We start from the raw sequence: 13835 nt of genomic DNA, 5'->3' as shown, positions 1-13835 counted from the left end.
GTAATGCATGTTATCTCTAATATACATGGAAAAATACCAGAATTTGCATATAATTCTGTCTGATTAAATAATTTTAAAGCTTAAATTTCATGTTATGAACCAAAAATGACCTTGCACTGCAAAAATGATCTAGAAATAAGTAAAAATGTCTTAAATCAAGTGTATTTACCCTTAATTTTAGTAGGTAAATGGGATGATTTGCCAAAGGAATGAGTATTTTTACTCTTAAAATAAGATATTAGATGTTATGCATTTGAAATAAGACAATCCAATTGTTTTCTAATGTTAAATGTACAATTGTCTTGATCCATTGGCAAAATGTCTCTTTTACCTCCTCAATTCAAGAACAAATGCACTTAGTTTAAGAAAAAAAAGACTTATTTAGATTTCCATTTTTTACAGTGTGTGCCTGATTAGTCATCTAACCTGAGTAATTTCTTTTTAGACAACTTTCTATTTTTTGCTCCATTAAAAAAAAAAGATCATTGGAACTATATTTTGGTTATCCTCCTCTGGCCATCAGCAGGTCCATGGGGAGTTATTAAAGCAATATGTCAAGGTAGCAAACAGAGTAATTTTATTACACCGTTCAGTGTGGATAAAAGCTGAGTAAAGAAGTATTAAGGACCACAATAGCTGAAGTTGTTCAAACTGAAAGCTAATTTTTTACTACATATTACATATTACAACCCTCAATGGTGGTCCTTTTTGGTTTTTAAAGAATAAAATGTCACATTTTACGAGGGATGCACAATATATTTGCATTATTATCAATAATTTTTAAGCATGTCAATATTGGTCTGATAAGTAAAACAAAGCTAGTATTAACAAACGTGGTGTTTGGTCATGTGATGTCAGCTTCCTGCAAACGACACACAGACGGGCGCAATGTTTTAATGACTTCAATCAGACAATCACACCAAAGGTTTTCCATGTCGGGGGTGAAAAAAAAAAAGGGATTCCAGATAAAAAAGATTAAAAAAAGGGCTGACTCATAGAAAACCAACAGGTTTGGATAAGAGTGTGTGAGACTGAGCAGAACGGAGCTGGACTAGTGGAAAAGAGACCTTATATAATAAAAGACTACCCTGTAAAACAGGGAACTGTAAAAAAGATGTTTCAGTGAAGTTTCCCTCTAATTGCTTCGCCTTGTTTAATATCTCTTAAAGCAGGGTTCCTTTTCTCTCTGCTATGGTGTCTTTTCGTGGCAGTGATCCAGACTCAACCAGCTAATGTGTTTAATCTCGTCCAGCCTGGGTGTGTTCAGTCCCTTTCCTCTCAGCACAGCAGATAATGATCTGTTTTTTCCAGCTCTGTGTTTTTTACTCTTGGAGTTTAGTTTGTTTTTGTTACCTTGCATGTTTTCATGGGTTTATTTTCCTCCTCTCCTCTCTGATCGTCAGTCCATGCTGCTGTCGGTTTGCTGATCTTCACAGATGTGTGTCTTTTTTTCCAGGGGAGTTATCAACCCGGTGCCGTCCACTAAGAGCAGCCGCTCGGCGACGCTGCAGTGCGTTCACGTGGCGGAGGGACACGGTAAAGCTGTCCTGTGTGTTGACTGCACCGACGACCTTCTGTTCACTGGATCCAAAGGTTAACGCTTCCGCTTCCCCATCCATCCTCCACATTTCAAATCCCTCATCAGCAGTCCATGCATTTATTACTGACTAACATGTTGCTAAGTTAGTTAGAACCAAATGAAGGCTGACAGGGATTAAAAAGGAAAACCCTCATTCTGAGGAGACACCATTGAACTTTTATTACCTTCTGACATTCATTTTTAAACAGGGTTTCTGCGGGTCATTAAAAATCATTAAAAGCCATTTAATTATTATTTTTTTAAATGAAGGCTGTAATTGGCATTAAAATCCATTAAATGTGTTTATTGTGGTATTTGAAATGCTTTATTAAAAAAAAAAAATTATAAGAACAATTTCGTTAGACATATTATATCACATATGTTCGGAAAAGAAGCTTGAGTTGGAGAAAAGGCTAAAGAATGGGGGGAAAAAAGCAAATTTCAACAAAAATGGCTGGAAAACGAGGAATTCGGAACATGGCTGCAGCCTGTCGACGGGACCTGTTGGTGGCATTAAAATTATTTCTTAAAGCATTAAAAGAGCATTAAAAAGCATTAAGTTAGAGTTATTCATTCCTGTATAAACCCTGTTAAAGCAGTTTTTTTCCTCTGTTGATGTTAAGCTATGGCAGCTTTGACACATGTGGATCCTTTTGCAGACCGGACCTGTAAAGTGTGGAATCTGGTGACGGGTCAGGAGATAATGTCTCTGGGAGGCCACCCTAACAACGTGGTGTCTGTGCGCTACAGCTCCAGCTTAGTCTTCACTGTCTCCACCTCATACATCAAAGTGTGGGACATCAGGGACTCGGCCAAGTGCATCAGGACTCTGACGTAAGTAGAGCAGCTACAATATTAGCTATGTTTATTATTTCAGTCAGGAATAATACATCCAAACTTTTAATATCAGTGCATTTATTCATCTGTGAAGAAAAATTGCCCCCCTTATCTGCACTCCTTAAATCAGATCTGCCTAGAAAGTGGATCAGACAGCTGCAGCTGATCCAGAGCTCTGCTGCCTGCATCCTCACTAGAACTAGGAAAGTAGAGCACATCAGTCCAGTTTTAAAGTCCTTCCAGTGACTCCTTCTATCTCAGCGAATAGACTTTAAATACCTTTTTAGTCTATAAATCACTGAATAGATCAGCTCCAAAATATATTACAGACTAGTTGGCAGTGGATTAACAACCGGACCTCTGAGCTTCACTGGATCAGATCTGCTCTGCAGAACTAGAACCAAACATAGATAATCATTTTTAGTTCCCATGTTTTACTAATCTGAAATAAACCCCCTTTAAAAAAACCTAAAAGCTGCAGAAACTCTCAGTGGCTTTAAAACCAGATTAAAACATATTTGTTTAGAGCAGCCTTAAACTGAGCCATCTAAACATTAGTTTAAGTTAGTGGTCTAAATGTGTTTAATTTGATCATTAACCATTTTAGTTTATATTACTTTTCTTATTATTTTATTAGCTTTGATACTTCTTTCTCTTAATAATCTATCCTGTTTTTCCACTGTTCTTTGGTTTGCTGTTATGTTTGCACATGTTTAGCAGTTTGTATTAGGTTGTTAATGAAATTTGCTTTATGAATTACCTTGCGGCTTCAAGTTTCTGAATAGCAACACATGATTGAGAACCTCACTCTTTTTCAGATGTGTGGTCCATGCTAGTTTTTGACCTCAAATTCCTGTTACCGGTAATTGCAGCCATGCATGACGTCGGCTTTTGACGAAATGTCTGCATTGGAAAGTCTGGTTAATTCACTCCAAACCAGTAAATAGAAACATGTGTATTAGACATTTATTTTTCAACATTTGGCCCCAAATTTGTGTGACAGTTGTATAAAGACGGAACAAGTGCCTAAAATCTATGGATTGAAATGTGTTCTGTTATTGCTCGAAACAAAGATCACATTTGTAAACTTAAATTGAGAAAAAGAGCAACCCAGCAATGATACTTTGGGTTTAGGTTTTGAGATTAACTTTGCTGTTTTATAAAAAAAAATTTCTTCAGATGTCTTTCACATTTATTTTTCATATTATATATATATAAATAAAACATATTTTACATATTTGTTTTCTGAATTTTCAAAAATAAAATTTTTAATGAATGAATAAATAAATTAATTAATTAAACGGCATTTTGCATATATATTTGTAAAATGTTTAATTTGAAGAAATAAATGATGTAAATAAAAGTACAACTTTGAGATTAACTTATGCAAATCTGTGAAAACTCTTGAAACAGATTTCATATCCTGATTTAATTTTTTTCAAATTTCAATTTACAAAATTTATTTTTTGCTTAGAACAATAATGGGACAAAATCCTCTCCATAAGAAGCTGGATTGAGGTGAGGTTCAAGTTTGCAGCATGTTTAATGAACAGGATTATTCTGCATTTATAGGACTCACTCCTAGAAAACTATAGCAGAATCTATAGATCACCAAAGCTGAGGAAAACACTCCATGACTTTCACAGACCTCATAGACGCTTAAAGGACCAGCTGTTCATTATACAGGATATTTCAGACCATCTAAAGCAAGGGTGGGCAATTCTAGTTCCTGGGGGCCAGTATCCTTCAACTTTTAGATGTGCCTTTGGTTCAACACACCTGAATCAAGTAATTAGTTGATTGAGAGGACTTGTGAGAAACTGACTGCATACTGAGGAGGTAACTCAGCCATTTGCTTTAGGTGTGGTTGATAAAGGAAAGATGTAAAACCTTCAGGATACCGGCCCTCAGGAACTGGAATTGCCCACCCCTGAAAGCAACTAGAGTGCATCAAACACATTGGTCATTAATCGGTTCCCATCTGTGTGTCCAGGTCCTCTGGTCAGGTCAACCTCGGGGACATCTGTGCTTCCAGTACAAGTCGGACAGTCACCATCCCCTCAGGAGAAAACCAGATCAACCAAATAGCTCTCAATCCCAATGGGATAGTGCTGTACGCTGCAGCTGGAAACTCTGTGCGGGTGTGGGATCTGAGAAGGTAAGGTGATCATGGAGGCCTTTAAAAGTTTATTCCTTTATCAACAGGATTGCATGTGAATACAATTAACTACTTTTTAATCCAGTTTTGTAAGAATTGTTCATCTCAGAGTTGGTTACAGGCTTTTTATTGCACAAACAGTAAAGGTTTAATCTCTGCTTTTTAAATAATATTATTTAACTCAGGCCATGTTTAAACTGGACGTGTGCTCTAACATTTAGAGATGTTCAGAGCTCTGGAAAAGTGTTTTCACCTCACAATCAGCAACCTCAGTGGATTTTATTTATTACATTAACACTAAACAGATCATTGCTCTTAAACCTTCAATAAAATCTACCAGAACTTAATTTTAGGAATCAAATCATTACAGTCTACTTTAGTGCAAGTTGATTAATCCATGTATCACATGTTGGTAGTCTGTTGTACAAATCCTCTCTGCAGCTAAGTGTTAAAAGAAAAAAAAAAACCTTCCTGCTTTAAGCAGTTTAGAGAGGTATAAGGCTCCATCAGCGTTCACTGCAAAAATGATTTTAAAAAATGAGTGAAAGTGTCTTAAAATGATTGCAATTCCCCTCCATTTTAACAGGTAAACAAGGAAATGAGTATTTAACCTTAAAATTACATCTAAGGAGGAATTTGGTCAAAGGAAATTAATGTTTATGGCCTAGTCCAAGTCCAGACTTAATACAGTTGATAATTGGAAAAGGTTTATATGGAATAGATTTTTTTTCCCCCAACATTGTTGCCAACAAAGAACATATTTTGTAATTGAAATTTAGGAAAAACAATCCAGAAGTTTAAATATTAACTTTGACGTTTTCTTTTTTATTTGTACAGATTTTATATTTTTAAATTTCTTGTTTTTTTTTTCAAACGTCTGTTTCTCAGGTTATTTAAATAGCACTGTTTTCAAATTGGTTGGCTGTGGAGTGATTTCTCCTGGTCTGAACGGATGCTAGCGGGCTTAAGGTGAAGACAATGGTATCTGTAAAATATTAAAAACTGGATCTAAAAAAGAGAAATAGGAGGTTTTCCATCTGGATTGCCTCTTTGTCAACTTTACAAAATCACTTCTTTGCTTGCTCTTAAATAAAAAAGTTCAACCCAAGGATTTTTAAAAAACTGCAAATTATTCTTTGGCAAATTTTAAAGAGTATACCTCCCTTTACTTAACAAAAAAACAGTTAATCTTAAAATCCCAGTAAGATACACTGAGATTTGAGCTTGTAAAGTGACTAAATGGGAGAACATTTGACACGCAAGGCTTTATCAAAAAGCTCATATTCTCCTGACTGCACCTTAAATGAGCTGATTTAAGAGAACTTGACAGAAGTTGATCAAGGCTACAGATTGAATTCTGTTACCCTGCTGCTGCAGCTTTGATAGATCACTCACTTTATTTATCCTAAAAAATAACTCTGTTTAAAACGGTCATTTTGCCTTAGTAAAATTACTAAAATATCCTGTTCTGTCGTTTCCCATGGGAGTAAACAGCCATACATTTTCTCACAAGCTGGAACAAGCTGGCTCTGTATGGAGTGAACTTCGTTCCATTATTCTTGCAAGAAAAGAAAAAATCTTGTTTATGGAAATTAGAGTAAAATGTAAGAAAGGAAAGAAACTTAAAAAAAAAATTATTAAAAAAAAATTATGTTTTCAGAGTTACTTTGTTGTTTTTCTCATATTTTAATTTTTCAAATCATTTTTCATATTCCATTTTTCCCCCCAAGTTTTATTTTTCAAATCGTTTTCTACTAACTTCCTAGCGGTTTTATATTCAAACTCTTTTAGGTCAAGTTTAACTGATGCTATTTTCAAATTATTTCATAGATCACATTTACCTCATATTGTTCAATGCAAACTCTCACACATTTACTAACCAAATGTTGTCGCTAACGTCCAGCAGACTAATAGAAATGCCTTCGTTCCACACTCCAGAGGAAAACCTTCCCCTCGAAGTGTAGACAATGGCAATCGAATTTTAAAAACTCATTTTGACAAGACATTTATTAAAGTCAAATTAGAAAAATTAAATATTAAAAATTTGAAATGGATAAAATATGAAAACATGAATAAAACTTAACAAATATGTGAAAAGCAAAGTTACTATTGTTTTTTTTGTTTTTTTTCTTTGTTTTTTTTTTGACAAAGGCTAATCTTAGATTGCATTTTATTCCCAAATGTCCATCTACAAAACCTTTTATTGCTTTCAACAATACTGGAACAAAATTCACTCCGTAGATTTCACTTTGCAATGGGAAACATCCTCCTTGTAGCCATGACATCCTCATCATCATCATCTGTTCTGTGATGAGACGTCCTCGCATAGTTTTTGGGAGGAACAGTGAAGTTTTCATATGTTTAATTCTTGGTCAGATTCGCTTCCACTGGAAAACTAACGGGTCACCTGGGTCCTGTAATGTGTCTGACCGTGGATCAGTCTGGAAGCAACCAAGACTTGGTGATCACCGGGTCCAAGGACCATTACATTAAGGTGGGTCTCTTCCCTTTGCCGTTCACATGAAGCTGTTTGGTCTTTTTTCTGACAGCAGGTTTATTTTCTTTGTTATCACAAACACGCCTCCTGCTCTTGCAGCTGTTTGATGTGAGTGAAGGCTCTCTGGGGACCATCAGCCCTATGCACAACTTTGAGCCCCCCCACTACGATGGCATTGAGTCCCTGGTGGTCCAGGGGGACAATTTCTTCAGCGGTTCTCGGGACAATGGAATCAAAAAGTGGGATCTGGATCGCAAAGATTTGCTGCAGGTGCAGAAACAAATGCATAGATAAATTTTTCTCGATGTCTTAATCTAATTTTATCGTTTAAGATTAATGTAATTTTTTAAAATATTTTAGTTGTGACGGTTTCCCATCAAGTTAAACCATCCAACCTCTTTTCAAATGTCTCAAGTTACAGTGATTAATAAAATCTGTGTCATTGTCATTCACAGCAAGTCCCCAATGCTCACCGTGACTGGGTTTGCGCCTTGGGCATCGTCCCCTGCTCCCCGGCACTGCTGAGTGGCTGCAGAGGAGGGGTGCTGAAGCTCTGGCACACGGACACACTGGGGCCCCTGGGGGAGCTTAAGGGTCATGAGAGCCCCATTAACGGCATCGCTACGAACAGCAGCCACCTGTTCACAGCATCTGAGTAAGTCCAGCACACACAGCCTGTAATCGGTCTATAGTTCCCATACAGCACCTTTAATATTTAATATTCTGATGCACTGAAATGCTCCCCTTTTTTATCCAGAGGGTTTCATAAAAAAAAAAAAAACATTTGCTTTGGAGTTAAAGGAGCATAGAAAGATTATAATGTATGGTTAAAAGATACCAAAAATCCTTTGATCATGATAAAAAAGGGTTATATCCATCAAGTATTGCCTTGATAGTGTTTAGATGGACCTAACACACACGGTGAGGTTGTTAAGGTGTCCAATAGTTCAGCTCATTCAAAATAAAGGCAGACATGTGACAGACCCGATACTTTTGGTAATTATTTCACAAAATTTGAAACCATTAGGAAAAAGTTTACGGAGTGAGAGGTTTTAAGGTCGGTTTATACTCAGAAACCAGGTCGTCAGCGTGTGTGTCGCTGTGAACGCAGATATGCCCCGCCCCCTCCACAGACACTCTGCTGCACCTCTCCAAAATTGTAGTTGACGGCAGGAGGCCTCTGATTGGTCAAATCTACATCTGCTCTACACTATGCGTATTTCCTGTTTGGTACCTTACCGGCTTGTTTTGTCTGTATGGCCGCAATTGCAGAAAACGACTCATGAAGTTGGATCAGCTAGAAGAGAGAGGTGCGCGAGAACGCTGGGACCCTTTTTCCACCTAATTCCCCGCTCTTTTTCGCCTTCACATCCCTCCATTGTCACACAAACTTTCCCCCACCTCTTCACCACCTCGGCCGTATCTAGACCCACAGCTAGTTCCTGATTGTCCCTCTGGCGTTATGGTGTGGAATAACATATTGCAGAACACGCTTTAATATTGGGCATAAGTCAACAATATCTGCAACAACCTCACTGCGACACACTGCTGCGGGAGGATAACCAGCCCTTTACCTCATATCATAGCTCTGTTGTTAGCCATGTGTTTTATTTAATATTTTTCATTCATATTTAACTGACCCCTATGTAATGTTTATAGATGTTAATGTTTTGTTCACATTATTAAAGACAAGTAGAGCAACCTCGATAGAATGTTCTACTGCATTCATCTCATTCTGATTTTAACTGTTTTTTAAATAAAGAGTCAAAAATGCAGAAAAAAAGGATCAAAAGCCTAAAATCATGACAAATACATAGAGTAGATCCCTCCAAACAATTCTGCTCAACTGGTTAATAGAAATATTGGAGCTTACATTTTGAAACGAGAGTCTTGGCCTGGCCTGGCCTCTCATTTAGGGTACATCTCCAATAGAAGGTTGCTGATGTAGCACTTCCTGACTAGATAAAGCAACGTGTTTATTTAACTTGTGATCTTATTTTGAAAGCAGTCTGAAGATGAATTATAAAGGGGAAAGTGACTCATTTATTTTAGTTTTCAAGGTCCAACATGAGTTGAAGGTGCAAAATTTCATTTCTTTGCCAAAGTGCTGACACAGACCAGGCCACAGAATGAAGAGGAAGTGAACCATGACCTTTCACTTAAAAGAAATCGTGAATTTTGGAGCACAGCAGGAAGTAGGACCGCACAACATGAGTACTTTATTACTTAAATCAACTAAGGGTCACAGGTGCATGCTTTACTTTGAATAAAAGACTATGAATAACAATGAAAAAACCTTCCTGTTCTCGTGAGACTAAAGGGACAGGATAACATTGAGGATATTTTCCTGGAAATGTTCTGTGAACCTAAGCTATGATTTTTATTTTTTTTTAATAAGTTTTCTCTAATTCTGTTGGGCCTGTTTTTACTTGAATTTTTTTGCTAACCTGTGTTCTGGTTTTCTAGCGACCGCACAGTGAAGATCTGGCGAGCCCGCGGCGGCCTGGACAGCACCGTGGAGGCCGTGGACAATGCAGATGAGGTGGCCAGTAACTAGGAGCTCTAAGGTTGTGACGGTGATGCTCCTGCTCTGCACTTTGACCTCAGACTTCTTAATCAGACGCTCACCGTCCAGACTTCCCAATCTGTGACTGAACCCAAACATGCCGAGTAATCCCATCTCACCAGAACCTATTGAAGCACCTTTTAGTTCTTCTTCTGGTATTTTTTTTTATTTCATGGTTCGGTGCAGCTCAGTTTATGTTTCCAGCTGTATGAACTGGAACTCTACGGATGCGTCCTGATCCTGTTGGTGAGCAGTCATTCGAAATGCTGAGCTCATTCTGTACCACGAGGAGCAGCTGATCCCGCCCGTACCCAGAGGATTCTCTATCGCAGAGAAAAATGAAGCTTGAAGAGCCATGTTGAATTATACCATGGAATGGAAAAGTGCCATAGATTCTGAACAGTCACTCCGTCTGCAGTACAGGAAGGCATATTTCTGCCTGTGCTGTGGAAGATTAACCACAAGAATCCCTCGTATTTATTAAACCCACTTCAATAGGCTGCACAACTCTGCATATTCGGTTGGTAAGCAGAGAAAAGCATGAATCTTGTTGTGTTCCCAGATTTAGGAAGAACTGTTTCTAAAATCTGTGGGAAGAAAAGATATCAAAGTATGGAGTGGAATTTGTTCCATTATTATTCCAAGCAAAGAACAAGTTTCGTAAATCAAAACTTAAAAAAAAAAAAAAAAAAATACTCTTAAAAAAATTAATCTTTGAAGAACTTCTTTCTCAAAAGACAGAGTTCAGAGTAGCTTTTCAATTTTTTTCAACTTGCGTTTTACAATTCACTTGCGTTTTGCGTTTCACAATTCACATCTTTTGACTTTAAGCCCAACTCAAACGTTTTTTCTATGCGCAAATTGACCAATAAAAATGTTGATGCTGACCTCCATGCAGACAAATGGAGATGCGTCTTTGCAGCTCACTCCAACAGAAAGCCCGCCCCCAGAGGGGAAGATAATTTGCTGTTTCTCAATTCACAAGAACGCGAGTGCAGACTCGTGTTCTTACCGCGTATGTTCTTGACGTCACAAGAAGCGTACTTGTGACATCACCACATGCTCGACTCGTCTGGAGCTGCATTTCACCTCCTGTTATTAATAGTCTGTACATAATAATAAATTCTTACCTTTTTCAATTAGTGGGGGAATAATAATAAAGACACAGTCGGATAAACACAAATCAAATGAATGTTTTGCCAAATAAAAAAAAATTACTCATTAAATCACTAAATGAGTGATATAGTTTATAGTTTAAGCTTAAAGTATAATATTCTCGCATCAAATGAACGTACTTTTAAGAACGGCAACAGAAAATAGATCTTATAACTTAATACTCTGAGCTCAGTAAGTGCTCCTTTGGAAGCTGCTGCTGCCGCAGTGCATGCTGGGGCAGCTGTCAATCTCAAGAATGGACAAGTCTGCTCTGAGCATGCTGGGTAAAAAGGGAGGGGCAGGAACAACATGTGGGGACTTTGTCTGTTCTCCCACTTGTGTTCTTCTGAATTGGAACAGTACTATGGCTGAGGCTGATGATGTTTCACGAGTACACATGAGAACGCACAAGTGCACATATTGTGAAACGGCCAATGTGATCTGGAAAACAGTTTGAAAAGAATACAGTTTGTACAATTCAATCTAAAAAAGATAAATTTGAAATAGAAAAAATTTAATATCTTTAAAAAAATTTATGAAAAGGCATGTATTACAATAATGTAATATATAAATAAAACGGAAATAAAAAGCCTTGAGAAAAAAATGTAATTTGAGCAAACAAAGTTGCTTTTTCAGATTTTCATTTCAGGATTGCATTTAATTTTTATTTCTATTTATAAATACTTTTCTTTGCCTGAAACGATAATGGAGTCAAGTTGTCCATAAAGCAGAGAGGAACTGGAAAGATGCTGCATCTTTTCCTCTTATTTCTGCTGTTTTGTTGCAGCTTTAGTCCAGGAAGCAAACCTGTGCAACCTTTATTCTTGCCAGTAGTTGTGAAGATGTTTCCCCTTCGAACCACATCAACCTTCAAAGGGCTTCAGTTCAGTAATTCATCATGTCTCTTTTATCATTTGTTGATTGGCAGGATTTTATGCATTTTTCTTTTTGCTCATTTTTATTATGTTTTCAAACATTTTAATCTGCCAACATTTCTAGCCAGTTACAAATTCTCTAAAAAAAAAAGATGGTAGAGAACATGATTTAAAGTTTTTTGTGTTTGTTTTTTTTTTTTCTAGCCTTCCTGCTGTGATTTGTCACTTTAGGACACTAAATTCTTTAAGTTCCCTCATTATACTGACTTTAGCATCTTTTGTATAGCAAAAGCACAGTCAGCATGGCTAGCATTCCTAAAAACAGACTACATTAATATATCTATGAAACATAATTTACCTTAGCTGGTATTTCCTAGAAGCCTCCAACATGTTCCATCACAGATGTTCTACAACAGAAGATAAAAGAGCAACTTGTCTGAGAAGTATACATTTTTTCTGTTACCTGCTGAAACTTTCCTAGAGCCTGAACAAACGGCAAATAGCTAAAACAGCTAAATAGCTTATCCGGTTTCATATATAAAAATTTTCTACGTCTGTTTACCGGTTAATTTAAACCAACACTAAAGTGCAGATTAGAGTTCTGCGTTATATGTAGCTTACGTCTGGTCGCGAACCAGTTTTGCTGGTATGCTTCTGCACCGTCGGTCTGGAGTTTCTAGGGATGCACAACAGTTTCCCGCCAAAGCGCAAGGGGGGCCTATTCGAGAAGTCGCGAGAACTTTGGCAGATAGTCACGGGAACTTCGGCGGCGCAAGCGGGACTGTTTTTCTTCCAAAAACAACAATGGCGCGTCTGCAAGATATCACGGTCACGGAGATAGATCTAGAGTTGCTAGACATCAAAGAGGAAAAGGTTCTGTTAATGGAGTTGGTAAAAAGGCCGATTAACCTTTCGTTATAGTCGTTCAGTGTAGTAGTTCCTCGGTTTTTAAAAATGGCACGCCCCGGCACAGAATCGAGAAGGACGACCACACAGACAGCTGGAAAGGCATACTAAGGACCAATCACAGCTGCTTTTTGTCTGCGCACTTCCACTCGAGGTCTGCAGGGGTTTGTAACTGTCTGGCGCGTAGTCAGACGCACAGAGACAGATTTGACGGCTGCAGAGGCTATGCATCAGAAGCATAAATTGGCTTTACAAGCTGCATTGCTGTCTCTGTGTGATGATGCCGCGCCCCAATCATAGAGAACTTTGGTCAACTGCTCCTCTGTCTTGGCTGAAGGAGCTGATTCATTTCTCTGTGCATATCTAAACAAGCTGGTCCCATTTTAACTTCTTTATGGTCTGTTTGATGTCCTCCGACATGAGGAACTGTTCCTTTAGCACTTGAACACTTGTAAAATAAATAACAATTAAGCTTTGAAACTAACGCAATCCTTAAATGTGAGCAGGTTTAACCTCGGAGGGAACCGCACCACCTCTCGTGTGACAATCTTTCTCCACTATGATCCCACGGCACTAAATTTCCACCCCTTTTGCTGCTAACGTCTATGCTAACTTTCTTCTCGAGGTTTTGTTGTTGTTATGGACTCCAGGCGAGCTCTACCTAGTATCATAGCTCCACTTCTTGTATGTATGTATTTGTCATTTGTTTTTTTTAAGAGCGTCGGTGTCGTCCAGCTCACTGCATCATCAAATGTTTTTCCCCCACTTCTGATACTTGTGGTTTCTCTGTAATCGATCTTGCTTATGAATGTTTGATGAAAGTAGCTGTACACACCGTGGAATTTCATGTCTGTTTATGATGCTGCATAAATTCAAATGTGACTGAATGTTAGCTTTGGTGGCCATGGATCTGGATCCGGTCTCACAGTTGACCCAGGAGGACCGACTGGCAGCATTAAGGCTCCGAAGAGTTTGCCTCTTTTTTCTGTTTTTTTATTTTAATTTTATTACGCTTTCTTTAGTAGCCATTAGCGAAATGGCGAACTGTAGCGATTCTAATGTCAGATGCCTGATGAGAATAAATGCCATCTGTCAAAAACTGCTGTCGTTGAGTCAGTCTTCTTTATTTACACACAAAAATAAAATATTTTACATAAATATCGAGGTTTCCATCATGGAAAACCACCAGTGAGCATTAAGCCCCTGTCACACCTTGACGATTTAGACCAGCGTATGCCTGATGTACGAAAAATATGGCAAAA

The 13835-nt window shown here is 37.8% G+C and overlaps 1 protein-coding gene across 4 annotated transcripts in view; it reads left to right on the top strand.

The window, feature by feature from the left end:
• kif21a (kinesin family member 21A) overlaps positions 1–12724 on the top strand; it is an 88768-nt gene extending 76044 nt beyond the window's left edge. For all 4 annotated transcript variants that reach the window (XM_015393261.1, XM_015393262.1, XM_015393263.1 and 1 more), the window contains 7 exons: positions 1457–1593; positions 2239–2413; positions 4410–4574; positions 6951–7068; positions 7171–7341; positions 7527–7726; positions 9538–12724. In XM_015393261.1, the coding sequence (XP_015248747.1) occupies positions 1457–1593; positions 2239–2413; positions 4410–4574; positions 6951–7068; positions 7171–7341; positions 7527–7726; positions 9538–9628 (1057 nt within the window). In that variant the 3' untranslated portion in view covers positions 9629–12724. The remainder of the gene's footprint in view (positions 1–1456; positions 1594–2238; positions 2414–4409; positions 4575–6950; positions 7069–7170; positions 7342–7526; positions 7727–9537) is intronic.
• The last annotated feature ends 1111 nt before the right edge of the window (positions 12725–13835 follow it).

The sequence above is a fragment of the Cyprinodon variegatus genome, unplaced genomic scaffold (assembly GCF_000732505.1).
Source record: "Cyprinodon variegatus isolate N-32 unplaced genomic scaffold, C_variegatus-1.0 Scaffold632, whole genome shotgun sequence".
Classification (NCBI taxonomy): domain Eukaryota; kingdom Metazoa; phylum Chordata; class Actinopteri; order Cyprinodontiformes; family Cyprinodontidae; genus Cyprinodon; species Cyprinodon variegatus.
The sequence above is the reverse complement of the archived record's forward strand: the minus strand, read 5'-3'. Positions and strand labels throughout refer to the sequence as shown.